Raw genomic sequence first — 25,758 nt, 5'->3', positions numbered from 1 at the left:
GAGTAGACCTTAATTCATAACTTTTTAATTTTTTTTTTAAGATTTTATTTACGTATTCATGAGAGACACACAGAGAGAGGCAGAGACACAGGCAGAGGGAGAAGCAGGCTCTTCGAAGGGAGCCTGATGTGGGGCTCGATCCTGGGACCGTGGGATCATGCCCTAGGCCCAAGGCAGATGCTCAACCGCTGAGCCACCCAGGCGTCCCCATACTTTTTTTAATAAGAGGTCTATCATTCATTTTATAGGTGAGGAGGAAAATCATAAGCTAATTTGGGGGATCATTACACTCTCAAATTGTTGGTGGTAAGGCTGGAACAGGGTCAGGGCTAGTAAGAACAGAGGACAGAAGATAAAAGAAAGTCTTGGGCAGTCCTGGTGGCCCAGTGGTTTAGCGCCACCTTCAGCCCAGGGCGTGATCCTGGAGACCTGGGTTCGAGTCCCGCATCAGGCTCCCTGCATGGAGCCTGCTTCTCCCTCTGCCTGTGTCTCTGCCTCTCTCCCTCTGTGTGTGTGTTTCTCATGAATAAATAAAATCTTTAAAATAAAATAAAAAAAAAGTCTTGCACATTTCAGCGCTTATAAAGAATCTCTTCCAGGGATGCCTGGGTGGCTCAGTGGTTGGGCCTCGGCCTTTGGCTCAGGTCGTGATCCTGGGGTGCTGGGGTCGAGTCCCTCATCTGGCTCTTTCTCACTCACACACAGCCTGTGTCTCTGCCTCTCTCTGTGTGTCTCTCATGAATAAATAAAATCTTTAAAAAAAAGGAGGGAGAGAGAGAAAGAAATCCCTCCAGATGCCTATTCCTAGATGTGCCTATTGTAAAATCGTAGCACCATGAAAACTGCCTCCTCTTCCCCCTGCACCGTCCCGGCGGCGCTTCCCGGCGCTCCAGCAAAACTCTGCCAATCAGTGTCCACCAACAGTCCTGCCAACCCCACGGGAGCAGGCGATGGGCAGGGTTTCCCACCGCAACACCTTAAATTAAAAAAAATTTTTTTTAATTAAAAAAAAAAAAAAAAAAAAAGGCTGGGTCTGGAGGAAAGCAGAACTCCGAATTGTGAGTGAGCGTTCCCGCCGTCCCCCAAATCGGCGTCCCTGGGGAAATCCCACCCTGCCTGCGCTCCTAGCAAAGCCGCCCGGAGCCCCTCGCCGCGGCCGGGCGAGCCGCGCCACCCGCGCTGTGCAGGAACGCGGGACCAAAAGATGCAAAGGTGGCCAACAGGTGCGCGAGGTGCTGGCCGAAGAAAGATCGCAGGAGCGGCGCCAAGCCGGCCCGGGCGGGGGCGGGGGCGGGGGCGGGGGCGGGTGGGGGCGGGGCGGGGCGCGGAGGGTGGGGGCGGGGTGCGGGCCGGGGGCGGGGCGGGCCGCGGCGGCCGCAGGGTCCGGGGCACCCGCCGGGTGGAGACCCGGGGCGCCGAGCCCGGAGCGCGCGCGGGGGCCGGGGGGGGGGGGGGGGGGCGGCGGCCCGCGCCTCACCTGGTTGAGCTCATTCTCGGCGGCAATCCGCAGCTTCGGGTCGATGGTGCCCTTCAGCGCCTGGATGATCCGGTTGAGGTCCATCTCCCCGGGCGGGGGCTCCGCGGCCCCCGGACCAGTAGGCCAGACTGCAGCTTCAGTTTTCCTTTTGACCCTCGCAGCCTCCTCCTTCGCGCCCCCTGCACTACCTCACTCCCCGCCCCCCGCCACCGTCGCCACCTGCAGCCACTTGCTGCGCCACTCTGACTCCGCGCCCCCTGTCCTCCCTTTCTACCCCCCACAACTCGCTCTCCATTCACCCTTTTACGACAGCCGGTGGGAGGCGGGAGAAGCGAGAAGAGGAAGCGGCGCTTCCTTTACGGCGGGCCCTTCCCCGGGGCGGGGCGCCATGGCCGCTCCCGCTGGCGGCCCCCATGATGCTGTACGGAAAACAGCGCCGGCCTCTTCCCGGGAGAGAAACGGCGCTCCCGGGCTTGGGCAGGAGGCCACCATGCCGCCTTACGGAAAACAGCCTCCGCGGCTTCCCAGATGAGGAAACCAGCAGGCTCCAGGTCTCTTTACAGCTACTTCCTAATTAAGCATGTACAGATGGAGCGGCACTTTGTGAGTACGAACCTGTGCAAGGGCACACTTGTTGGGACCTAAAGATCACCTAGCCCACGCGAGGGAGGGCAGGATTCCCTTGGTCCCTGGGAGCCATCATTCATTCATTCATTCATTCATTCCCTGAACATTTGTCAAACATGTTTTGGAGCAGAATATTGAGATATATGTAGGTACCACATCTCAACAAGATGGTCGAGATGCAGGTTTTTATGAAGGAACTTACAAGCTGATAGAAGAGACAAACGTACAAATGTTTACAGAGTAAGTGTGAAAATAAAGAGATCAGAGAAACCATGTGCCTGAAGTTTTCTGAAACAGGTCTGTACCTTCTAAGAAAAAGAGTGAAAGGCCAGGAGTATACAATTTCCACCCACTATGACAATAAATTCAATGGCACAGGGGTTGGCAACGGCTCCGTGTTCCCCCTTTAGTCCATTCTCCACACTGACATCAGAGTGTTTAAGGGTTGACACTGTCATGTCCCTTCCTTGATGATTTCCCATCAATTTCAAGATAAAATAAAAATTCCTTAGCACTCCAGGGTCTTAGGAAACGTAGTACTTTCATCCCCACACTACTTCATTAACCTCCTTTCTTGGGCCTCGTGATAATCTAAAGCTCCTTGACTTCTGAAATATTAACCCCAATATCCTCTTTTCAAATTAAGACCTATTCCTCCATTCGCTCTCCCTCAATAATTCTACACCTGTTTTCCAACTCAATTACCTTTTTAGTTCTTAGTTTCCCCATTCCCGAAACACATCCTTCTCTGCTACTGAACCCCCAATTCAACTTGTCTACCCCTTGACCCACTGTACAAATTGACACCAGTACAAATGTGTGTTCTTTTCTCAGGATCAACAATCCCGTTCCTTCTTTAATCAGCACCATCTTCCGTTCTCCCAGCAACTGTCCCAACCCTCGAGACTCTTCTCAAACTCTTTACCTGTCTCCTAGAACCATGCAAAGATGAACAAAGTCATCAGGCTCAACTCACTCAAACAAATCTCTGCTTACCAGTCCTCACTTCCTTACATCCAATCTGAAACCAGTCCTCTCCTATCTCTTCTGGGACCTTGCTTAATCTCTTCTCTATGTATTTTTCATTAAAATAAATTTTGGGTACAATTCTATGCTCACAGTTGACTAGTTTGTAATACTTTTTCTTGTATTTTCAACCCCTTTCTCCCCACTGACTCAACCTCAGCCTAAAAACGTTTCCCCCAGTTAAAAAACAATCTTTCTCCAATAATGCTAATTATTCTTCCTTCTTTTTCACTTTTCATTCCAAAGAATGGTCTTCATTCCTTCTCTCCTTACTTCCTACTCATACTTCAATCAGCTATCCATAGTCTTCTGCCCTTGTTTCCCTCACTGAAACTGCCAAGCAAGAATCAACTCTGATCCTTTAGATACTAAATGCTAAAAATGTCTTTCTCTTGTATCTGGCACTGTATTACATGTTCTTTTTACAAAACGTTTCCTTATAAGGAATATATTCGTAATATTTTGATGGCTCGCTTGATCGCCCAACTCTTAAACACTGGTGCTTCTCAGAACTCTTGTCTTTAGCCCTCCTCTTTCTCTTCACTCAAACCCATTCTGCTTCTGTCATTTCATCCACTTATATAAGTTCAAACCATCAACTCAACAGAGACAACTCACAAAACTGCTTCTAACCAAGAGCTCTTTCCTTAAACTAAATGTATCCAAATGCCTACCATGTTTCTACCTGATATACCCAAATCCTTTAAGGCACATGTCTAAAACTGAAGTGTGGTAGCACTGAAGATGATTTAGAATAGGGAGATGCTTGATGCTGTTATTTCAATAACATAAAAAGAGAGAAAAGACTAAAAAAAAGTGACATCATCAATGCTGGCAAGGATGCAGAGAAACTGGATCACTCAAGTATTATTGGTAGGAGTTTAAAATGATACCAACTATCTGGAAAACAGTGGTTAAGCAAACTGGCACACCTATACAATGGAATACTACTGAGCAATAAAAAGGAAAACTATTCAACAACCAGGCTGAATCTTCAGAGAATTAAGCGAAGTGAAAAAAGCCAATCCCAAAAGCTCACATACTACCTGATCCCATTTATGTAACTTTTTAAAATAGAACATTCCTAAATGGGGTTTCTCAGAGGGCTAAGTATCCAACTCTTATCTCAGCTCGGGTATTGATATCAGGATGGTGAGTTTGAGCCCTGCAGTGGGCATGGAGCCTACTTTTAAAAAATAAATAACATTCCCAAAATAACATTTTACAAACGGAACAGATAAATGATTGTGAGTGCTTAAATGGGGATGGGGACAAGAGGAAAGTGGGCATTACTATAAAAGGCAACATGACGGAGGGCTCCTTCTGGTGATGGATATGTTCTCTAATCTTGACTGTAGAAATCTCAAAATCTTGGTCGTAATATTTTATCAGTTTTGTAAAATGTTACCATTGAAGTAAATTAGAGGGTACAAAGGATCCATCTGTATCATTTCTTAGAACTACATGAGAATCTACAATTATCTCAAAAATTTTAACAAAATGCATAATTAAAGAGAATTGACACTTCCATTAAAACTCTGTAGGCAAAGATTCAGTGGAGATAAATTGCTAAAAAAAAAACAATGTCAAATTAGCAGTGTCTAAGGCAACAGGAAAAACCCCATAAGCATCTATGATTCTTTCATCTTTCTTTGCAAGTGTTCTAAAATAGCTTTCCCTAAACCATAACTTATGTTTAACTTATATATGGCTCATTGTTTTTGAGTTTTTTTTTTTCTTTGAGAGAATGTCTATTTCTTGATACACTTACATTATTTACAGTAGGATGTAAGCCAGCTATACTGTCTGGTTGTACTATCATGGTTTACATGTCTCACCTCTTTGTACGTCTGTCTCCTCATCTGCTTCCAGGAGCTGTTTTGAGGACAAAATGAGATAATCACATGGCCTAGGGAACATGTTCAGTATTAACTATCTTTGTATTCAATTTAAAAGACAAGACAGGTTGTTCAACCTTTAATGAACGAGACATAGCGAGACCTAGTCTCACACTATGCCTAGTATGTAAAAAAGCAATCAATAGTGGTTGAATGAATAAATGCATGCATGTGAAACTGATTAAGGGATCTGAAATAGGATATCCATGATAGAAATTAAGAAGGTAAGACAGGAGACATTTCACAAGTTGACGCAACAGTAATTTGTGGCTTCTACAATATATAAAGTAACAAAGGGAAGCCAAGAATGATTCTGAAGTTTCAAGTTTTGATGACCTGTGGAAGTCATTAACCAGGGCAACCTGAAGGAGTATTAAATTTTGGAGTAGTTTGCCTTTCAACATGTTGAACTAAAAGTGCTTATGAGTTAGACAGCTAGAGGTTTCCACTGACAACTGAAAATTCACATCTGGCAACCCCAAAAGAGCTATGGTAGGGGTTAGAGTTAGAGGAAGAACACAAGGATGATGTTAGAGTACTATGAGTCATCTGTTTATATAGGTTAGTTGGCACCTAGACATGAATGTTACCCAAGAAATACAGCAGAGTGCCAGCACAGTGTAACTGGCATTACAACTCGAATTACAGGAAGTAGTTTTTACTGCAAGCACTGCCACTGTGGCCTTTGAGATTTAACATTTTAGTCCTCTAAATGGAATATCACACAGCTGTCTTCCCCATCTGTTGGCAGCAGCTCATCTGCTGGTCTATGTTAGTAGGCTTGAATCTAGTCCACATGGTAAAGAGAATGGGTGTTAAAACCCAATGCACAAAAAACTCTTAAGTTTAATAATACAATTTTTAAAACATGATAAATAATCAGCACGTGAATATCTCTACTCCAAAAGCCTCTGTATCGCCAGGGCTCAACATCATGACATCTGAAATATATGAGCGTATACATACATCTTATAAACGTAAGATCTTTAGTACTTTGTTAATGTTATAGAAGTCAATGATAGTCTCCTTTATTTTTTTTCTTTTTTTTTTTTGATAGTCTCCTTTAAAATGGAACATGTAAACAAAAACTGAGTGCATTTTTTTAGTTTTTTTTTTAAATTTATTTATGATAGTCACACACACACACACACACACACACACACACACACACAGAGAGGCAGAGGGAGAAGCAGGCTCATACACCGGGAGGCCGACATGGGATTCGATCCCGGGTCTCCAGGATCGCGCCCTGGGCCAAAGGCAGGCGCTAAACCGCTGCGCCACCCAGGGATCTGAGTGCACTTTTCTAAAAGAATTGACAGACCTCTCAGTTTTAAAAATTAAAAAAAGTAATAAATAAGCTAAAGAAATAGGGGATAGTCTCCAAGAGACTACAATGGTAGTGATGGTGGGAAGGGATAGAAACTAATGATAGCAGTAGTATTAACTATGACTAAATTAAGAAATAGTTTCAAATCAGGGTTTTTCTCAAAATGCTGTTTATTTCCTCCAGCTTTCACTTTCACAATGGAAAAGGAGTCATCCGGTCTCAACTTCGGGAGCTATTGGAACGACGCCTTATGAGGACACCTCAACTGAATCTAGTTTGTCCAGTTCACAAGGTTTGGTTAAACAGCAAAACTGAGCAGTGCACCAAAAACATTTGTCCATGCAAAACCATGGGAAATGTTAAAAGCAAAAGCCCCTGAAAACTAAAGAGGAAAAAAAAGTACTGTAGAAAATGCTAGGTCTGGCCCAGGAACTTCTGCTAGTGACCTTAGAAAATCAATCTCCAAAAGTCTCAATCTTCTTATGCCCCCAAACAGCATCTGCCTCAGCAGAGCCACTGTAAGGATCCAGGAAGATCACATAGATAAGAGTACTCTGTAAATGATCAAGTGACATGCAAATAGTGAAAGATGGAAGGTAGTTAGGTTTTTACCTTCTACCTCTTCTGTGTTATCCCAGGCTTAATGATGAAACACCTCCTCAAGCACCATCCAAAGAAAGACAAGGTGGTATAAGAACCATAAAACCTGCCATTTTATCTTTTAACATCTTTAACAAAAAATGTGATACGTATATTTTACGTTCTACAATAAGTCACAATGGAAAGTGGAAGTTTTCCTCTCTTCCTACAACCCCCTTTCCTTAAAGCCAACATTATCAAATTTCCTATACATACTAGCAGAAATGGCAGAAAATATTGGCCATTATTTACAATAGGCAAGATACAGAAGTAGAAGTATAGTATACTACTATATCGTAGTATAAAACAGGGTGATGTCAAAGCACTGTAAAAATAGCTATTAATAGGACTTGAGAAAGTTGAAACAATGAGGCAGTTAACATAATTGGTATAAGAGGAGAGTGAGCAAATCTCTCAAAAAAACATATCCTGCTTTAAATACCTGCATTTATTCACTAAATCATTATACAGGTGGTAACAGAAGCTCACTGTCGTTGGGGGAGAGTTCATTTAAAAAGACTAAAAAATTTAAAGTGAAATAACTCCAAGGGGAATTTAGTACACAGAAAAGCTTCACCTCCCCCATCTCTCAACCTCAGGTAACACAGATGAGTATCTACATATTCAGGGACTACATAGTAACTATAGGGAAAGCCTTCCTTCAATTGTATCTACAAGTTCTTCTGAGTAAATACAGGTTCTTTGCACCAGGTCCATAAATGGGCTAAACCTATCTAGAGACCCTCACTCCATCTCTTGCAAATACATTTAAAATATATGCATATGTACACCTTTCTGTAAAGATATCTGGACTTTTGCGATTAAACTTTCCTGGAGAGCTGTCTTCAAAATGTTACATTGTTTCAGAATTAAAGATCTTGCCCATTCATTCTCCCCAAGTCTAGGGATTGTTCATTTCCAATTCAGTCTTTACACTGGGGAAAATATTTCATTTAGAAGACTCTCCCAAAACATGACTGTCTTCACAAGGGAATAACCTAATCAATCTCTTTGTTAGACACTTTGACAGTTCTTAAACAGTTCTTCACAATATTTCAAGTAAATTTATAAATAAAAATGGTCTTATGTGTAGGAGAAAAGACTAAGTTGGAGACCCTAGTGTTGTAGAAAATAAAATGGCTAAAAAAGCTGAGAGGTGGGCAGCCTGGGTGGCTCAGCCGTTCAGCGCCACCTTTGGCTCAGGGTGTGATCCTGGAGACCCAGGATTGAGTCCCACATCGGGCTCCCTACGTGGAGCCTGCTTCTTCCTACATGGAGCCTGCTTCTCCCTCTGCCTGTGTCTCTGACTCTCTCATGAATAAATAAAATCTTTAAAAAAATTAAATTCTTAAAAAAAAGGCTGAGAGGCCTTGTTGAATTTGACCCATAATTCTTAAAAATGAAATTTTCCCCTTGGTCATTTAATGTCCCTGCTTTTCCATAATTTTTTAGTTTGTATTCCGGACAAAAAAAAGCCATTAACTGGGATCCCTGGGTGGCTCAGCGGTTTAGCGCCTGCCCTCGGCCGAGGGCATGATCCTGGAGTCCCGGGATCAAGTCCCACATCGGGCTTCCTGCATGGAGCCTGCTTCTCCCTCTGCCTGTGTTTCTGTCTCTCTCTCTCTCTCTCTCTGTGTGTCTCTCATGAAGAAATAAATAAAATCCTTAAAAAAATTTTTTTAAAGCTGTTAACTTATTAACTAGGATACTGATGTCTCTACCCCACATCTACCATGAGTTGAAAAAATTCTATTAATCACATTATATCCTCTATCTTGAGAATACTAACATTTAACACCATGAAGAGTTAAATGTGGCTTACGGGCTTAATTGAAGCCATGCCCAGGACTAAAATAAAAATAATTTTATGCTCTTATACCAACTCCCTGAGATTCAGCACCTGAGAGTTGTCAAACAAGAACTTTCAGTGGGTACCTGGGTGGCTCAGTGGTTGAGCATGTCTTTGGCGCAAGTGGTGACCCCAGGGTCCTGGGATAGATTCCCCACATAGGACTCCCTTCAAGGAGCAGGTTTCTCCTCCTACCTCTCTCACGAACACATAAATAAAATCTTTGAAAAAAGAACTTTTTGCCTCAGTAAGTTAGTTGTAGGATTAACAAAGCCCTTCTCCAATCCTTCCCTATATTCCAGAATACTGCAAACAAAATGCTTACCCATAAAAACTATTCTTTAATCAATAAAATACTTATTCATGAGAAACATATTTGAGCTTACATTGTCAAGTATGAGAATATGTGACTAAAATGAATACTAAGCTCTGGCAGTGCCTGCTACACTAATACTACATAAGACATTATATATGAGGGGGAAAATTACATCACCTAACATTTATTAAATACTTATGTGCCAGGCACTGTGTTAAGTCTTTAGATATTCTCAACTGAACTTCACATTTGACCTATGAGATTATAGAAATGGTCTATTACAAAAAAAAGAAATTAAGATCTTAAAGGTAAAATAACTTGCCCAAGATTAGTAACTAAATGGCAAAATTAGGACTCAAACATAACATTACCTGACGAGAGATCTATGCTTTCTCATGACTAAACATTCAGTCTATTGAGATTGAGAATCCACTAGAAAATGTAATGCCTGTTTATCTTGTATTATATTATAGATGTAGTAGTTACTTAAAGACAGCTAACAGATAACATGTCCTACTACAAAATAGCTTCAAGGAGAAATGTTATTCAATAGCCAATGGAAAGCAGATGAAATCTTTTGATGAATTACATGTATAATCAGAGAAAACTCTTAAAAAAGAACTGTTCTATAGTCTTGCTTTAAAATAGCATCAACACATGAATAAACACTCATTCAAAAGATATCAGTGATGAATAGTAAAAGTTAAATATTTTACCTCAACTAAATTTTAACCAAATAAGAACACTGAAGGTGCATGTAACTTTTTTATTGAGGCACAACAAGGCATTATAACTTGCCTGAATTTGAGGCAGTCAGTTTAGTAAGCTGAACGTTAATACAGTTAAGGATTAAGTGCAAACAATATACATTCACAGCTTGACTAGCGAGGCTACATCACAATTTATAAAGTGCCAGATTAGTGCTAATTGTCATTCAGCTTGAAATTTTTCACCTTGGGGAGGAAAACAAAAAAAGTAAGGACCTCCTCCTTCCTCTAGGAATGAAACCATTTTCCTAATCCAATCAGTCACAAGGGCAAAGACTACTTCTCCTTTAACCCCACTAATTAGAACACCATCCTTTTACTGTCAATTCTGCACTGACTTTCAATCTTGATAAAGAAGATAGCCTGAAAATGTAGAATATTTCCAACTACTTCCATAAATTGCTCCCCTGTGCAAACGTAACCATATCTGGTCTCCCTGGAAGAGCTGAAGAATTGCATGATTGCTAGCAGTTTCGTGGTCTGGAGCACCGTCATTGGCATAGGCAGATACCAAGACTTCTTCATTCTTCATGAGGTTGACATATAGTGGCACATTCACTGCCAGCTTTAGCATGTGAAAAATGAAAACATAAGTGCCATTCACCGGGCAATTAAATCTACCAAGCTGAAGATCAAAAGTTTCTCCCAAGTTGTTTAGAAGAAGATCAAACACAATAGGTTGGTCTAAAGTTCCAGGGGCGAGATTAGAGGTTCTGGCTGCTGAGAAGGCAACTCGCATCTGCTGAGGCAGGGGATAGACGTGTACTGGCAGTATGGTGGCTGCTGGATTTGTCACGGGCACATCCACAGGGGTCATGCTACGGGAGTCTCCTTGTCCAGAGTCACCACTGTTAAAGGTTTCGTTGTCTCTTTCTGGGCTGCTCACCTGAGAAGAATCACTCCACCCTGCTGTTTTATTAGCAACAGTGAGTTTCTCATAATGAAGCAGTTAGCTTTGAACACAATATTTAACATTAGTCGGCTACTGAAACACAGATAAAGATACATTTTATAGTAATTTCTAAAACAAAAGCAACAAAATATAGCTACAGTATACTTTTCTAGATTTTTCTAGCCAATAGGCTTTTATCCTAAAGTCAAAAAGGACCTAAGATGATCTTGTCTAGTAGCCTCATTTTCTTAACGGTTTTCTTAAGAAAATGAGGCTCCCGAAAATGTTGGCTATTTCACTCGTTTCGATTAGTAAAGTCTAAAAACCCAGGTTCAAACGCTCTTCATACTACTTTATCTTTCTTCCATAATTCTAACTCAGCTCTTCATTCCTCAGTGATAAACATACTCAAAGAATCTAATGTATGATGACTCAAAAAAACTTAAGACTACTTTAAAGAAAGACTTTTAGAACTACTTGCCAAAGATTAATTTGTTATGGTAATAAGCCCCATGATAAATTTTTGTTCTACATTTCCCAGTTAATGTGATATCATAAAATTTTAAACACTAAGTAAAAAACTAAAAATAATAAAAAAATTAAAAAATAAAAACACTTTAAGTACTGTACAGATAAAAGCTCAGATAAAAGGCCAGGACAGTGTGAATATATCAACTGCTTTCTTAAAAAGATTGTTTTCCTGTGATAAAGTTAGTTAATCCTCAGGAATTCTTGATTTTCTCAGTTACACTGTTTATCTTTTAATAGTACCTTCACATTTTAAAGAGTATTATAACATCCTGCCTTTGAAATTTCAAGTCATGGTGTCTTAATTGCTGTTTATGCCTATATTTTTAATGTAGTGACACTAGAAAATCTAGAAGTGCCCGTTATCACAATGGGCCATAATCCTAAACCATCACATGAAACTATTTCAAGTATGCATAGTGAATATGTACCCAAGGTTGAATTAGGCTGTGGTGCCAAGCAAACTGAAAGAAGCATACATTTACTTTTAATTAAATGGACAACTGATTTCCATAGCAGGTCAAGTTGCCTATCTCCCTCAGGTCAGCAGTACTACCATTACACAAAAAACTTTAAAAGATAAGCAGTAAAAACATATTCTGGGGGAAAATTCAAAGAAGATAAAGATTTAGAGGTATGTTTCAGGTAACCCACTTAATTATCCTTACCTCTTGAATTTGTTCGAGGACCACCAGATGTCCCTCCTCTCTTGTAACACTGCTGGAAATTATCCTGAAACGAACACATAAAATGTAACCTGGATATAAAAACTGCAAGATGATTACTTAGTTCCCAGTGTTACTGCTGATAAATCTGTAAGATTAAAGTCCTCTTAGCCTTTTATCTGGCCTTCTCCAACAACCACAGAGGATCATATATTTCCAAATACCAAGAAAAATAAAAGCAAGAGCCACAATAGCAGTACTTGCTTCATCTCTTAATTAACCTGACCAACTAGGTATACTATTATTTGCAAAAATGATAGGGCATCTAGGAAACACTATGTAAGATACAGTTCAATGCTAGGTAATGAGGGAAAATTTAGAAATAGGGCTTGATCCTCTATCCCTTATCTCAAGATAAAATGAAATTAGGTAAGAACGCAGACTATTTCAATCTTCCTCTGATTATAAATCGAACTGTGAAGACAATTATGTTAGGGTTTTATTTTGTTCTGTTTTGATACAGGAGTCGATAAGAATTATATGAATGTATCATTGTCTGAAAACAAAAAATGTTCAGGAGGGAACATTTCAAACGGACTACCAACTATGGTGAAAAGTCAACCTCAAAAAAAAAGTCAACCTCCATACAATGTGAAAAGAATGGTTAGTGGTATGACTAGATTAATACATGCAATAAAAAATCTCAACAGTACAAGAAGGTACACAATAATTAAGCCTCCTACCCCAAACTCCTAATCCTCTTCCTAATAGCAACCACTGCTACTAATTTTAGGTTTCCTCAGGAAGGAATTAATAATGTGATGGCTCTACACCTCACATGGGACTTGAACTCATGACTCAAAAATAAATTAATTAATTAACTATAAGTTTAAGGAGAATTATGCACGCTCTGATTAAGCCAGCCAGGTGCCTCAGGAAGAAATTCTAGAGGGGGGCACTTCACAGGATGAGCACTGGGTGTTGGCAAATCGAACTCCAATAAAAAAATACCAAAAAAGGAAGCAATTCTAGAATACTGGTGTTAAGAACAGCTCCAATACTGAAGTCTGTATTAATAAATGCACTCCCATCTCAATCATGTTATCTGAGCTAAAATTCACATCCTTGATATACATCCAGCATTATGGCACTAAGCATTTACATGTATTAATTCAGTTAATCCTAAGGATAGCTCAGAGTAATCCTCACAACACTTCAGAGTAAGATGGGAAACTAACAGCTGAGTATCATCTGAGGAACCAGGGCACAGAAAGTTTACACAACATACCTAATAATGTCACAAAACAAAGGAAGTCTTGAAATCAGAGATCAAACCTAAGTCATTTGGGTGATCTGGTGTGTTCTTCAAAGCATGTTTTTAACCCCTTTTCAATACTGCCTCTGCACAGACCCTACTTTGTGTAACTAACTACAAGCTCTTCAAATACAGGTACTTTATTACAACAGAACTCGGTTTGGTACCATATACATTATTTCAGAGGCTTATTTAACGTCAAAACTGAAAATTCTGATGTATACATTCATATCCATATATGACCAAGGGCAGGGAGATCCCAAGATTTGTTATCCATCTTTTATTATAGTTATAAAGAAAATCTGTTCAGTTATTCAAAAAAAATAAACAAAAATATTAAACTAATGAAAAAGACCTTTGCTACACCTGATATCTAGAAGTTAAATTGAAAGCAACATAACAAAGTGAAGCTTATAGGGTCTGGAGTTAAAAGAACTTAAATTCTTGCGTTTATTCTACCATTTGCTGAGTGACTTTAGAAAAGTTATTTAACTTATTTCTGAGCCCCAGTTTCTCTTATAAGGTGGAATAAATGAGTTAATACTAAAAACATGATAAGACCTTTTATGTTCTGTGTTAACAGGCAGGTGTCATTTACCCTCTTTGGTTACTGGAAAATCTTCCAACTCAACTACTCTCCACAGTACTAACAAGTAGTTCTACAACAGAGTGACTCTGCTATCATTTAATTGCCGGCTTAACATCAACAGCTGTACGACTATTCAACTACAACAACTCTTCTTACCCTTTGGGAATAAGGTGTTCCAGGATACTCTCTAGCTTGGAACTGTAGCTGGCTATAATTTCCATTGGTAATTGAAGGTGGTCCTCTATAAGTATCAAAACCTAATAAATAAACAACTTAAATAAAATTATGGGCAAAATTATACTAAACTTTTCAATAGTTAATTCCATACCACTTTAAAAGTTAAACTGATCCTATTAATACCATCATTAGATTTATGCCTTCTTTATAAGCAAACTCTACTGATATTGCTTCCACCATTAAACATATTTATAAAATATCACCGACTTCAAATAAGCCAACTGTAGAAATTTACCATTGCTAGAATGCATGTGGGGACTAAGAAAGCAGAGTAGCTACGGCCTGTCTAGATAGAACACTTTTGCTAATACCAAGCAATGACAGAACACTTGGAATCAGATCTAAGACTTAAGAGACTATCACTATTATAGTCTCAAAGTTTCTGTTTTTATCTACAGTATCCTCTAATAGACAAATAATTAGAAAGTGGGTATTGTCTAATTATGACATATTTTAAACAATCAAGTCAATTAAGAAAGGAAAGTACTTAAACATGAAAACCAAAATTCATCCCTGGAAAAAGATGCTCAACCTTTCACTTCAGCAAATCACAGGATCAACCTGCTTTTCATACAAAAAGTTCCTCTGTTACATACACAACAGGTACAATAGAAATACTGTATTTTGCAGAAATAGGGAATTCTCTACCACAATATGGAGGGCAACTAAAAAAAGAACAAGGTAAAGCAAAAATAGTTTTGAGTTAAGTAAATATATAAACAAAATAATTCAGTATAATTAAACTTTATTCAGAGCATACCTTTATAACCACCAGGGGACCGATACGTATTGGTTAGTAATCTCCCACCACGAGTACATCCTCTAACAGATCCCCGGCTATTGACAAATGGTTGAGAGGGTCTGGGAAATACATTCGTCTGTGCTGGGTAAAAGGCAAGGCTACCATTGCTTACTTGAATAGTTCCATCAGGATAACTTGCTGCTTAAGGAAACAGTTTTAGAGTCCAAGAGTTAAATGGTAACAAAAGTTTAATACTCTTTAACTTAAAAGTCATTGTATATCAAAACGTCTAATGCAATTTTCTTGTATTAAAAAAAAACCAGGTACTATATAAATGGATGTATAGAGATCCTGGTATCTACACATATACATATTTAGGTAATAGAAGATTATTCACCTTAAAAAGGGAAGATATTCTGACACATTCTACAACATGGATGAACTTGAAGACATTATGCTGAGTGAAATAGGTCAGTCACAAAAGGACAAATACTGTATGACTGTACTTAACTCTAGGTTAAGCACCGAGAGTAGTTACATTCATAGAGAAGGGTGGCTGCATGGGGGCTGTTAAGGAGAGGGAATGGAGAGTCAGCATTACATGGGTAGAGTTTCAGTTGGGGAAGATAAGTCCTAGAGATGAATGGTGGTAATTACTGCACAACAATCTGGATGTCCTTAATGCCACATAACTGTATACTTAAAAATGGTTAAAAGGGCAAATTTTATGTTATGTATATTCTACCACAATTAAAGGGGAAAAAAGGCTAAATATTCCAGATCAAGAGTAAAAGACGATGAATTTTAATACATACTGTAATTGAGAAAGCATGTGACAAATAACTGTTATGTAAATCATCTGCTCTGCTTTCACACTGAGGTGGATAGGTCCAAGAATTTACATTTATTACCTCCTGTGATTAACCAAGTACCCAGAATGCTCAATTCATTTGCTCAGGCTTAAGTTTTAGAAAAATTAAAAGGGATCTGAAATAACTGCAGAGTTGCCTACTCTTTCATGTATTAGAATAGCATGAAAGAGCAAACTAGTTTTTTATCTCCAAGCAAACAGTGGAATAAGCACACTAAGTTGTATCTTCACTTTAATCAATGCTTTATTAGAAGAGGGAAGAACAGAGACAAGGCCAGATAGCTATCTGCGCTAAAAGAATTAACAGAATGCTTTCAAAAACCTTCATAAAAGCAGCTATAGTGTCCTATATACCTCTCTTATCATGGTCCATGGTAATCAAGGCAATCAGATTTAAAAATATCTGCATGGTTCAAGTTTAAACCACCTAGGTGCTACCTCTACCAAAGTTAAAATTAAACAGGTGAACTTAACCAAAGAGAAAAGGCATTTAAGTGTTTCTCAACACTTGAACATGAAAAGAAATAATGCTTAGCTAGTAAGAAAGAACCCTTAACCTATCACTACTGAGTAGTTTTCCATTCAATGAGCTTTCATTTGTCTTCAAAATTATCATACTCAAAGATCTTACCAGTCTCTTGAGAAAGGACAGTTTGTTCTACATGTATAGCTGGCAGTTGGCACTGGGGTGGTGTTTGTGTACTTGCTGTAGTAAAACTTTGATTGTAGCCGGATGAATAAGGGGATTCTTTTATTTCTTGTTCTTTCCGTGGAGGCAGAGGTGCATTAACATTAAATACCTTAAAAGGGAAGACAGTCTTTTGTGAAGTTTCATAGAAATTAAGGATGACATCCAACAAAACTCTGCAAGGACTTTAACATTTCTCCAAAGAGAAGTGGCCAATAAGCACATGAAAAGATGCTACACATCATTAGTCATTAAGGAAATACAAACCCAAACCACAATGAGATCCACCTCAAACCCATTAGAATGACTGTTACAAAAAAACACACACACAAAACCAGAAAATCTAAGTGTTGGTGAAGATGTGGTGTAAATGAAACCTTGTGCATTTCTGGTGGGAATGTAAAATGGTGCAACCAATTGTGGAAAACAGTATGGTGAGAGCGCCTGGGTGGCTTGGTCAGTTGAGCATCTGCCTTCAACTCTGGTCATGATCCCGGGGTCCTGAGATCAAGCTCCACACTCCAGGCTCCCTGCTCAGTGAAGAGACAGCTTCTCCCTCCCCCCACTTCCCCCACCATTCCCCCCACTCATGCTATCTCAAACAAAATATTTAAAAAATAAGAAAATAGTATAGCGGTTCCTCAAAAAGTTAAGCATAGACTTACGACTGTGTGATCCAGCAATTCTACTTCTCACATATACCCAAAAGAAATGCAAGTAGAGACTTGGGTTTTGTAAGCTAAGATTAAAACATCTGTAGCTTGGTTCTAATCTATATAAGTTTAAATACTTAATACACATAAGTATAAAATATTATTCATAATAGGCAACAGGTGAAAACAACCCAAGTATCCATCAACAGCTGAATGGATAAACAAAAAGCAAGTACAGGGGCACCTGGGTGGCTTAGTCAGTTAAGCATCGAATTCCTGATCTCAGTTCAGGTCCTGATCTCAGGATTGTGACCTCAAAGCCCCATATTAGGCACTATGCATAGAGCCCCAACCCAAAGGTGGAATATGCATACAATGAAATATTTAGCAAAAAAAAGAATGAAATTCTGATCCATGATACAACACAGAAAACCACTGGAATATTATGCTAAGTAAAGTAAGTCAGACACAAAAAGACATTTTGTCTTTATATGAATTTTACATGAATTTATATATGAATTTCCATGAATTTATATCAATACTTAGGATAGGTAAAAGTTGTAGAGCCAAAGAGTAGAAGAGAAGTTACCAGAAACTGGAGAGACGGAAGAATAAAGAGTTACTGTTTTAGGAGTACAGTTTGTTTTGGATGATGAAATGCTTTGGAAATAGTGGATATGGCTGTACAACAATGTGGATGTACTGAATGCCACTGCATTATATACTTAAAAATGGTTAAAATGGTGAATTTTTTTATACATATTTTACCATGGCAAAAAAAAACCCACTTCTATTTGTTTTCTAACAGATATAAATTCAAGTACAAAAATTAATCTTCCTGCTACTATGATATAAGACTGAGAATGGGGATCCCTGGGTGGCGCAGCGGTTTGGCGCCTGCCTTTGGCCCAGGGCGCGATCCTGGAGACCCGGGATCGAATCCCACGTCGGGCTCCCGGTGCATGGAGCCTGCTTCTCCCTCTGCCTGTGTCTCTGCCTCTCTCTCTGTGTGTGACTATCATAAATAAAAATAAAATAAAAATTAAAAAAAAAAGACTGAGAATGAAAGCTACATAGGAAGAAAGGGTACTTTTTTCAAAAATTAAAGATGAAAAAAAATCTACCAATCTCCCTAAATTTCTACCAGGTGCCTGGCAGTGACCTGTCCAGACTCGAAACACTGTCTATAAAATAGCATCTCTAGCCCCCTTATCCTGCTTCATTTTTTCCACAACATATAGCATTTGATTATATCATATATATGAACTTTTCTATTAGTGAAGAGGCCTATAATAGGCCTCTATTATGAAATATAAGCTTCTTGAGCACAAAGTCTTGTCTCTTTTTCATTGTCAAAAACCAATCCCAGTCATTGAGAACCATGTCTGATTTCATCACTGTTTATTGAATGAGTAAACAAATTAATAACAAATGAGAGTCAATTCATACTGGATAGGATTCAAACAGGTAGAGAAGACAGACTGGCATGGGCAAAAAAGGTACTGTGATGAGAACATACAAGCCAGGGACACCTGGGTGGTTCAGTAGTTGAGCATCTGCCCTCGGCTCACAGCCGGAGTCCCAGGATCAAGCCCCATATCAGGCCACCCGCATGGAGCCTGCTTCTCGCTCTGCCTTTTGTCTCTGCCTGTCTCTCTGTATGTCTCTTATGAATAAAAAAATATTTAAAAAAACATAGAAGCCAAGTACTTGGGACTAGCCTAGAAAGATTATATCAGACTTCAAAAGTTATTAAGTGTCAAGCAAAGGACTTTCAATTTCATTCTGTAATGAATCATTGCTTTTAATTAGGAATGAGAAAGTCAGTAAAACCAATTTGGCAATACTGAGTAGGAGGGACGGACTAACAGGGTAAGAAGAAAAACAAAAACTAAACAGTTCCAAGTGGCAAGCAGGAAGTGTTAAGATTAGTGAATTCGGGTGTCTGAATTTATCAATCTATCTCCCTGCATTGTACCTGCTTCCCATGGCCATTCCACTGACTCTACCCCACCACCATCACTCAAAAGTATCTATTGTAGGGCATTAAAGCACCATTAGATACTTATTGACTAAGACTTCTTTTTTCCTAAAGAGCTGTTTTATACTATCTTGTTTTAGAGAATAAACAGAAACCTAGTTGTCGAGCCTTACACTTAAACAATTTATAGAGGAATATGTAATTAAGAATACCAAACAAATAATGCTCCAAAAACCAGCATGGGATCAAGAGGAAATCAAGTTTCAGGGACACCTAGGTGGCTCAGTGGTTGAGCGTCTGCCTTTGGCTCAGGTTGCGATCCAAGGGTCCTAGGATCAAGTCCTGCATTGGGCTTCCTGCTCAGTAGGGAGCCTGCTTCTCCCTCTGCCTATGTCCCTACCTCTGTGTCTCTCATGGATAAATAAAATCTTTAAAAAACAAAAGCTTAAGGAATGATGGAACACCCAAGTATGTGTCCATATTTCAGGTTATTGATGCCATGGACCACCACTTGTGTAGTATTAGTAGTGGTTAGTACTATTAACCTATTCACAGAAAATTATGTTTCTCAGGGCATGTGGATGGTGCAGTCAGTTAAAGTGTCTGACTTGGTTTCCACTCAGGCCTGATCTCAGGGTCATATGATCGAGCCCCTTGTCAGGTTCCACTCATTCGGCTTACCATTCTTTCTCCCTCTCTCCTCCCCACTCTCTCAAATAAATAAATCTTTTTAAAATAGAAAATTATGTTTCTCACCCACACATTTCATTTAATTAATATGGATCCTCAGCTTTCCTTACTAATTTTCTAAGAGGGGAAAATGTTCCAATAATATACCCATTCGAAAGTCTCAAGGCTTTGGATTTAATACTCTTCAACCACAAACAATATGTGCATTGGACAAGAGTAAATAATCAATCCAAATAAGAATAAAAAAGCAAAGTTTTTCACATACATCCATTATCGTGTACTTAGTAAGAGAAACAATGGTTTTTTTAACAGGAATAATGAACTGCAATTGTTATTTACGTTTATACTCACTGTCTGCATGGCTTGAAAGGGCGCTGTGTTAATGGTTACTGAGCTACTACTTGCTGGAGGTGACTGGAAGCCCTGTTCAGAGCCCTTTGACATGGGAGGATTTGGAGAAGCTAGTGAAGACGGCTGCTTGCTTGGGGGAACTGCTGCCTGAGGAGGAGAAATGCAGCATCAGCCAATCACCTGCCATGTAACAAGCAGTTAACTTACACTAAACCCCAGACTAGCATAAGTCAGCAAGTTCTATAGGATGACATTTGGACACAGGAATGCAAAAGAATAGCTTTTGCTTACAATTTCAAATCACAACTGCTGAGGATGCACACTAGCATTTGCTTTGCACAGCTTGCTGACTATGTGAAAGAGTCTTACTATTAATCAGTCTAACAGATGAGGTGCTGAACTTTTTATGAATACTTGGTACTTTTCAAACCCTGAAATGGCTTTTTCCAGCTAAGAATATAGTATTATTCCAAATCTATACAGAACAATTAAGAAAAATCTTGTGTTAGATGCTTAGTGTTAATTTTTTCTTATTTTAAAGTCTTATTCTTGGATTGCTATGTCGGCTGCCTAAAAAAGAAAGCCAAACTTGATCTAATTTATATCATCTTTATCTACTATCTATAAGCAAGTCCTTGATAAAACAGATTACAAATTCAAAGGCTTATTTAAAAACATACCAAAAAACAAATCCCAAGTAGAGAGCTATGACTCACTTGGTCACATTTTCCTCTTAAAATGAGGAACCAAATAATTTTAATTTAGTACAAGTCTGCACAAAAAAACTTAAGGTGTATCTCTATTTTCTTATATTCTATAATGAATACATTCTCTTGTATAATAGTTATATTGTAATAAAACCTAAGAGTTGCTAACTTGACCCAAAAAATCATGGTATCTCACTATACTTACTTCAAGGACTTGCTCAAACTTAGCAAAAACTACCACTTTAGAATTGAAAACACAAACAATATAGTTGACCCTTGAATAACAGGTTAGGGATGCTGACCCCCAAGTCAAAAATCTCCATATTAACTTTTGGCTCCGTCAAAACTTTACTAATAGCCTATACTGACAGAAAGGAAGCTTTACCAATAACAGTAGTCTATTAACATATTTTTTAAGTTATATGTATTATATACTGTGTTCTTACAATAAAGTAACCTAGAGAAAAATGTTAAGAAAATGCTAAGGCCCCAGTGTCCATCAATTGATGAATGAGTTAACAAAATGTGGTATGTATGTGCACACACACAATGTAACATTGTTCACCCACAAAAAAAGAATGAAATCTGGCCATTTGTAATGACACAGATGAAGCCAGAGAAAGACAAATACCATGTGATTTCGTTCATGTGGAATTTAAGAAACAAAGCAAATAAGCAAGGGAGAAAAGAAAAAAACAAACCAAGAAACACTCTTAATCATAGAGAACAAACTGATGGTTACCAGAGGGGAGGTGAGTGAGGGATGGGTTAAATGGTGATGAGGAATAAGAAGTGCACTAATTGTGATGAGTAGCAGGCGATTTATGAAAGGCTGAATCACTAAATTGTACACCCAAAACTAACATAACACTGTATGTTAACTACTGAAATTAAAAATTTAAAAAAAGAATCTGGGCAGCCCTGGTGGCCCAGTGGTTTAGCACCGCCTTCAGCCCAGGGTGTGATCCTGGAGACCCAGGATCGAGTCCCATTTCAGGCTCCCTAAATGGAGCCTGCTTCCCCTTTTCCTTTATCTCTGCCTCTGTCTGTCATGAATAAAATCTTTAAAAAAATCATAAGGAAAATACATTTACAGTATTATATCATGCTTATCAAAAACTCCATGTATGTAAGTGGACCTGCACAGTTCAAACCCATGTTGTTCAAGGATCAACTGTACTGTCAAAATACTGACAAAATTAGCAAAAGAGAATGTAACTTATTCCAATGGAGACAGTGCTAATACTAACACTATAAACTTACTGAGTCTTCAGTTACATAAGTAGATTTTTCTAAGAATTCCTTTGATATAAAAATATGAGAAACATGACCTAATCCTATCTAGAACTTTTCAACTTTTTTAACATAAGCAATTTAGACATATTTATTGTATCTGATAAGGCAATACACTATTAAGTCCATTTATATGGCAAAGTTACCTGTGTAAGTTCCAGGACCATAACATCTACAGAAAGCAATACATTAGTAAAGTATAAATATTAAATCATTCAACTGATTGTGCCCATAATGCATAAGGTAAGTTGGTTCTGCTGTTCTTTAAGACAGAAAAGAAATTAAGACAATTGGTCTCTTATTACCTCAGGAGTCTCCGAGGTCATAAATTCGGTTTCAGATCCCGAAGAGGCCTGATCGGTAGTGACCAAGCAAGCATTTGAGCTACAAGTAACTGAAGAAGCAGCAGCCTAGACACAGGGAAATATAAAACATTATAAAAAAGCATATTTTGTTCACTTTTTATTTCCTGGGCCATAGGCTTCCTAACATGTTACTCTTACCAAGCACTCACTACTGCCAAGTACTATGCTAAACACTTTATATTTATTAATACATTTAATCCTGACAATAACTCTGTAAGGCAGATACAACCATTCCCCTTATATTGACAATAAGGCAGAGGCAAAGAAAGGCTAGGTAATTTATCCAAGATCACACAAAACTTAAGTGTTAGAGCTGAGAGTCAAACCCACGCAGTTAGCTATTCCAGGGCTGGTCACCAAAGCTACACATCTAATCCTGTCCTCACTTAACAAGATTCTTGGCCCTGGAAACCTGGGGCCAGATTTTCTATCTGGCACTCAATAGCAGTTCACCAGAAGCAGCTCAAGGTACATTTAACACTCTAGACACAGCTCTGCCAGGGATCATAATAACCATGTTTTCACTCTCAGTGCTCCCAATGTCTTAAAGAGGTAAATAGAAAGGATCCGCTCTACATAAATCAGTTGCACCAAAATTCTAAAAAAATTACTGCTAATAATATTTATAAAACAAAAATTGAGAAAGCAGAGTAGGAACTAAGGGTGGAGACAATTATAACTGATAAGCTATGAGAGTAGCTGAAAAAGAATTGTAGTACAACAATATTAGAATATAACTAAGATCTATAAAAATCTAGCAATCTCAAGCTCCAAAGTGTCAGTGAATCAAGTCCTTTTATCTAAGTGCTTTGATGTGGAAAAAAATAAATGCTTTGATGTGATTCTTAGAAGCCCAAGTAATATAATGGGTAAACTGGAAACTAATGAACGGCAACCAAATATCCAGAGTAGTGTTTCAGTGACCTTCTAGATGGGGTCATTGTAATAGGCCACTTCTTGGGAGGGAGACAAAGACGAAGTTTTAAAAAGCTCTTATGAAAAGTCTGAAATCCTATAGAACATTTTATATACCTAAATAGTTGTAATTTGTATTTACCAAAATAACAGAACTATTAAGAAGCTGTTGTCTTTCTAAAGCTAGGCCTTTCTTCTAGCCCTCTCATTAAAATAATGAGACAACTGTCCAAAATAATTCAGACTGGCTATTGTAGGGACAGAACTCTCTTGCCAGAGAAAGACTTCTAAATGCTATGTTAAGACAACTCAGGGTACTTGATACTTAAGCTTTTGTTTTTGAGTTAAAAGATTCACTTAACAAAATAACACATTCTTCACATTACTATTATTTACAAGTTATTGCCGATCTTGCGTCCAAACTATTGTTCTTCAAGTAGACCAGCTGAATGTAGTTTTAAGTATTGAGTAAACATGATGGTAGACACCAGTGATTCCCAAAAAATGGATGTGCAGATTCATCCAGGAAGCTCATTTCAAATAGATGGCTAGGTTAACACCTCTGGAAATTATGATCTGATAGGGTCTATGATTTCTGGGAATATATAACTTTATTATTAAAGTGAGCTTCTGATGTGGGACACCTAGGTGGCTCAGCTGTTGAACATCTGCCTTTGGCTCAGGGCTTGATCCTGGAGTCCCTGGACGGGTCCCACATCAGGCTCTCTGCATGGAACCTACTTCTCCCTCTGCCTGTCTCTGCCCCTATCTCTCATGAATAAGTAAAATCTTTAAAGTATTTATAGACCAGTATATTCCCAAAAAATTTTACTTGTCAAATGAAAGCTCATGTAGAACCTTAACAGCTAGAAGGGAAAAAATGGAGCCTTTATAGCAATGAGTTGAGTGAGGACTCAGCTTAATGTATTTTGAAAACTGAGCCACACATCTAAATATAAACTACTATAAACAAATGGTATTTACTCAGAAGTTTTTGGACAGAAAGGCAACAACTGTTGAGCCATCTGGTAAAAATATTTAACCTGTCAGAGCTGTTACTATTAAGAAAATTGCAATAAGGTTTTCAGGAAGATCATGAGCTTTTTTTTAAAGGTTATGAACAGAAAACTAGCAAACCTTGAACTTACTACTGATGGAATCGTAATGTGGCATCAGGGATCTCAATGATCTGGTCCCTAAGGGATTTCTAAGTATGTTCTGTGAAAATCAGTTCCTCGGAATGTTAACTCTTACGTGTGGAGGGAGGTGGGAGATTAGCTAACCATGGGTTTAACAAAATTAGTGGTTTTTTTTAGACCCTTTACTGTGCTACCATACCAAGTGACTTAGGTAGCTCAATGGCAAAGTTAAGATTTCCAGACAAGGTACCTCTGAATTTTTTAGTCTTGCTTTTTCCTTATTAAAATCAGCTAGCCTTCTCTATTTTAACGGAGTTCTTCCCCATAGTCATTAGGTAACCTTGAGGACAAGTTGTACTTAATCTATAAAGCTAGATATCCTTAGAACACTGTCAATCATTTATTTAGGTATATTAGAAATAAGCAAGTCTGATCATTCTTACCAAATCAAGAGTTTCTTCCCAGAAGAGCAAAACAGGAAAAAAAAATAGCAAAGATAGATTACTTTGGAAAAGTTACCTGTAATGGCTCTTGAAGAAAATCACTTTGACTGGATAGATTTTGTTCTGTAGATGCTACAGACAGTGAAATAAACAGTAAACTACTGAGGGAGGAGTAAAGTTTATGCATCTCAAATGAGTAGAAACTAAAGTTCTTACTTTACAAAAAAAGCAGTAGCCAAAAGAACTAGATCGAGTTCATCATGAATTTTTCTATTAGAGCTCTAAAAACTCACAAAGGATTGAAGAACAGGATATTAATCCGTTCTGTGATACACAATGTTTTGAGGTTATAAACAAGTAAAGCAGCATTTTGAGGCTTCCAAAAGAACTATTACCTTAAAAAAATAACTAGTAATAGTCATCTGGAAGATCTGAGCTATCGTGAATAGTAACCAACTGCTACTCAAGTTCCAAATTTCAAAAATAAGTCATAGGTCCCTTCCAGGTTCATTTCCTCTTTAATCATGTATGTTAATATACTTTTTCAATTATACAGTTTTCGTTTGGTATCTTATTAATGTCCATCACTTTTATTAATTACACTCTTCTCCTTACTTCACACAGAATTACTACACCAATCTTCTACTTGGTGTCTGCTGCTCACTACAACCGGACTATGGCTTCAATTACCTCATTCCTCCCAGAAATAAATTATTGTAGAGCAAGAAGCCTAAAGTTTGTACGTCAGACCAGATTTAATTCTAG

General features: G+C 38.6%; 2 protein-coding genes and 1 long non-coding RNA gene across 13 annotated transcripts in view; 1 reads left to right on the top strand and 2 right to left on the bottom strand.

The window, feature by feature from the left end:
• The window catches only part of IPO8 (importin 8), a 71,305-nt gene extending 69,532 nt beyond the window's left edge, over positions 1-1,773 (bottom strand). For 2 of the 3 annotated variants that reach the window (XM_077870573.1, XM_077870574.1), the window contains exon 1: positions 1,478-1,773. In XM_077870573.1, the coding sequence (XP_077726699.1) occupies positions 1,478-1,561 (84 nt within the window). In that variant the 5' untranslated portion in view covers positions 1,562-1,773. The remainder of the gene's footprint in view (positions 1-1,477) is intronic. The other variant, XM_077870575.1, reaches the window with a different exon arrangement.
• LOC144297033 (uncharacterized) lies at positions 1,473-25,758 on the top strand. 2 transcript variants are annotated; one of them, XR_013364065.1, is made up of 4 exons: positions 1,473-2,080; positions 6,542-6,650; positions 12,538-12,677; positions 13,913-14,719. It is a non-coding gene; the product is annotated as an uncharacterized LOC144297033 (long non-coding RNA). The 2 variants fall into 2 exon arrangements; XR_013364064.1 differs by lacking the exons at positions 12,538-12,677; positions 13,913-14,719 and adding an exon at positions 25,618-25,758.
• The window catches only part of CAPRIN2 (caprin family member 2), a 43,630-nt gene continuing 27,786 nt past the window's right edge, over positions 9,915-25,758 (bottom strand). For 2 of the 8 annotated variants that reach the window (XM_077870569.1, XM_077870571.1), the window contains 8 exons: positions 25,070-25,125; positions 22,437-22,541; positions 20,132-20,278; positions 16,400-16,568; positions 14,916-15,098; positions 14,075-14,175; positions 12,018-12,081; positions 9,915-10,838 (listed from right to left, as the gene is read on the bottom strand). In XM_077870569.1, the coding sequence (XP_077726695.1) occupies positions 10,270-10,838; positions 12,018-12,081; positions 14,075-14,175; positions 14,916-15,098; positions 16,400-16,568; positions 20,132-20,278; positions 22,437-22,541; positions 25,070-25,125 (1,394 nt within the window). In that variant the 3' untranslated portion in view covers positions 9,915-10,269. Of the gene's footprint in view, positions 10,883-12,017; positions 12,082-14,074; positions 14,176-14,915; positions 15,099-16,399; positions 16,569-20,131; positions 20,279-22,436; positions 22,542-25,069; positions 25,126-25,758 lie in introns of all 8 variants that reach the window. The other 6 variants (XM_077870564.1, XM_077870565.1, XM_077870568.1 and 3 more) reach the window with 6 other exon arrangements.

This window comes from Canis aureus, chromosome 25, assembly GCF_053574225.1.
Source record: "Canis aureus isolate CA01 chromosome 25, VMU_Caureus_v.1.0, whole genome shotgun sequence".
NCBI lineage: Eukaryota > Metazoa > Chordata > Mammalia > Carnivora > Canidae > Canis > Canis aureus.
The sequence above is the reverse complement of the archived record's forward strand: the minus strand, read 5'-3'. Positions and strand labels throughout refer to the sequence as shown.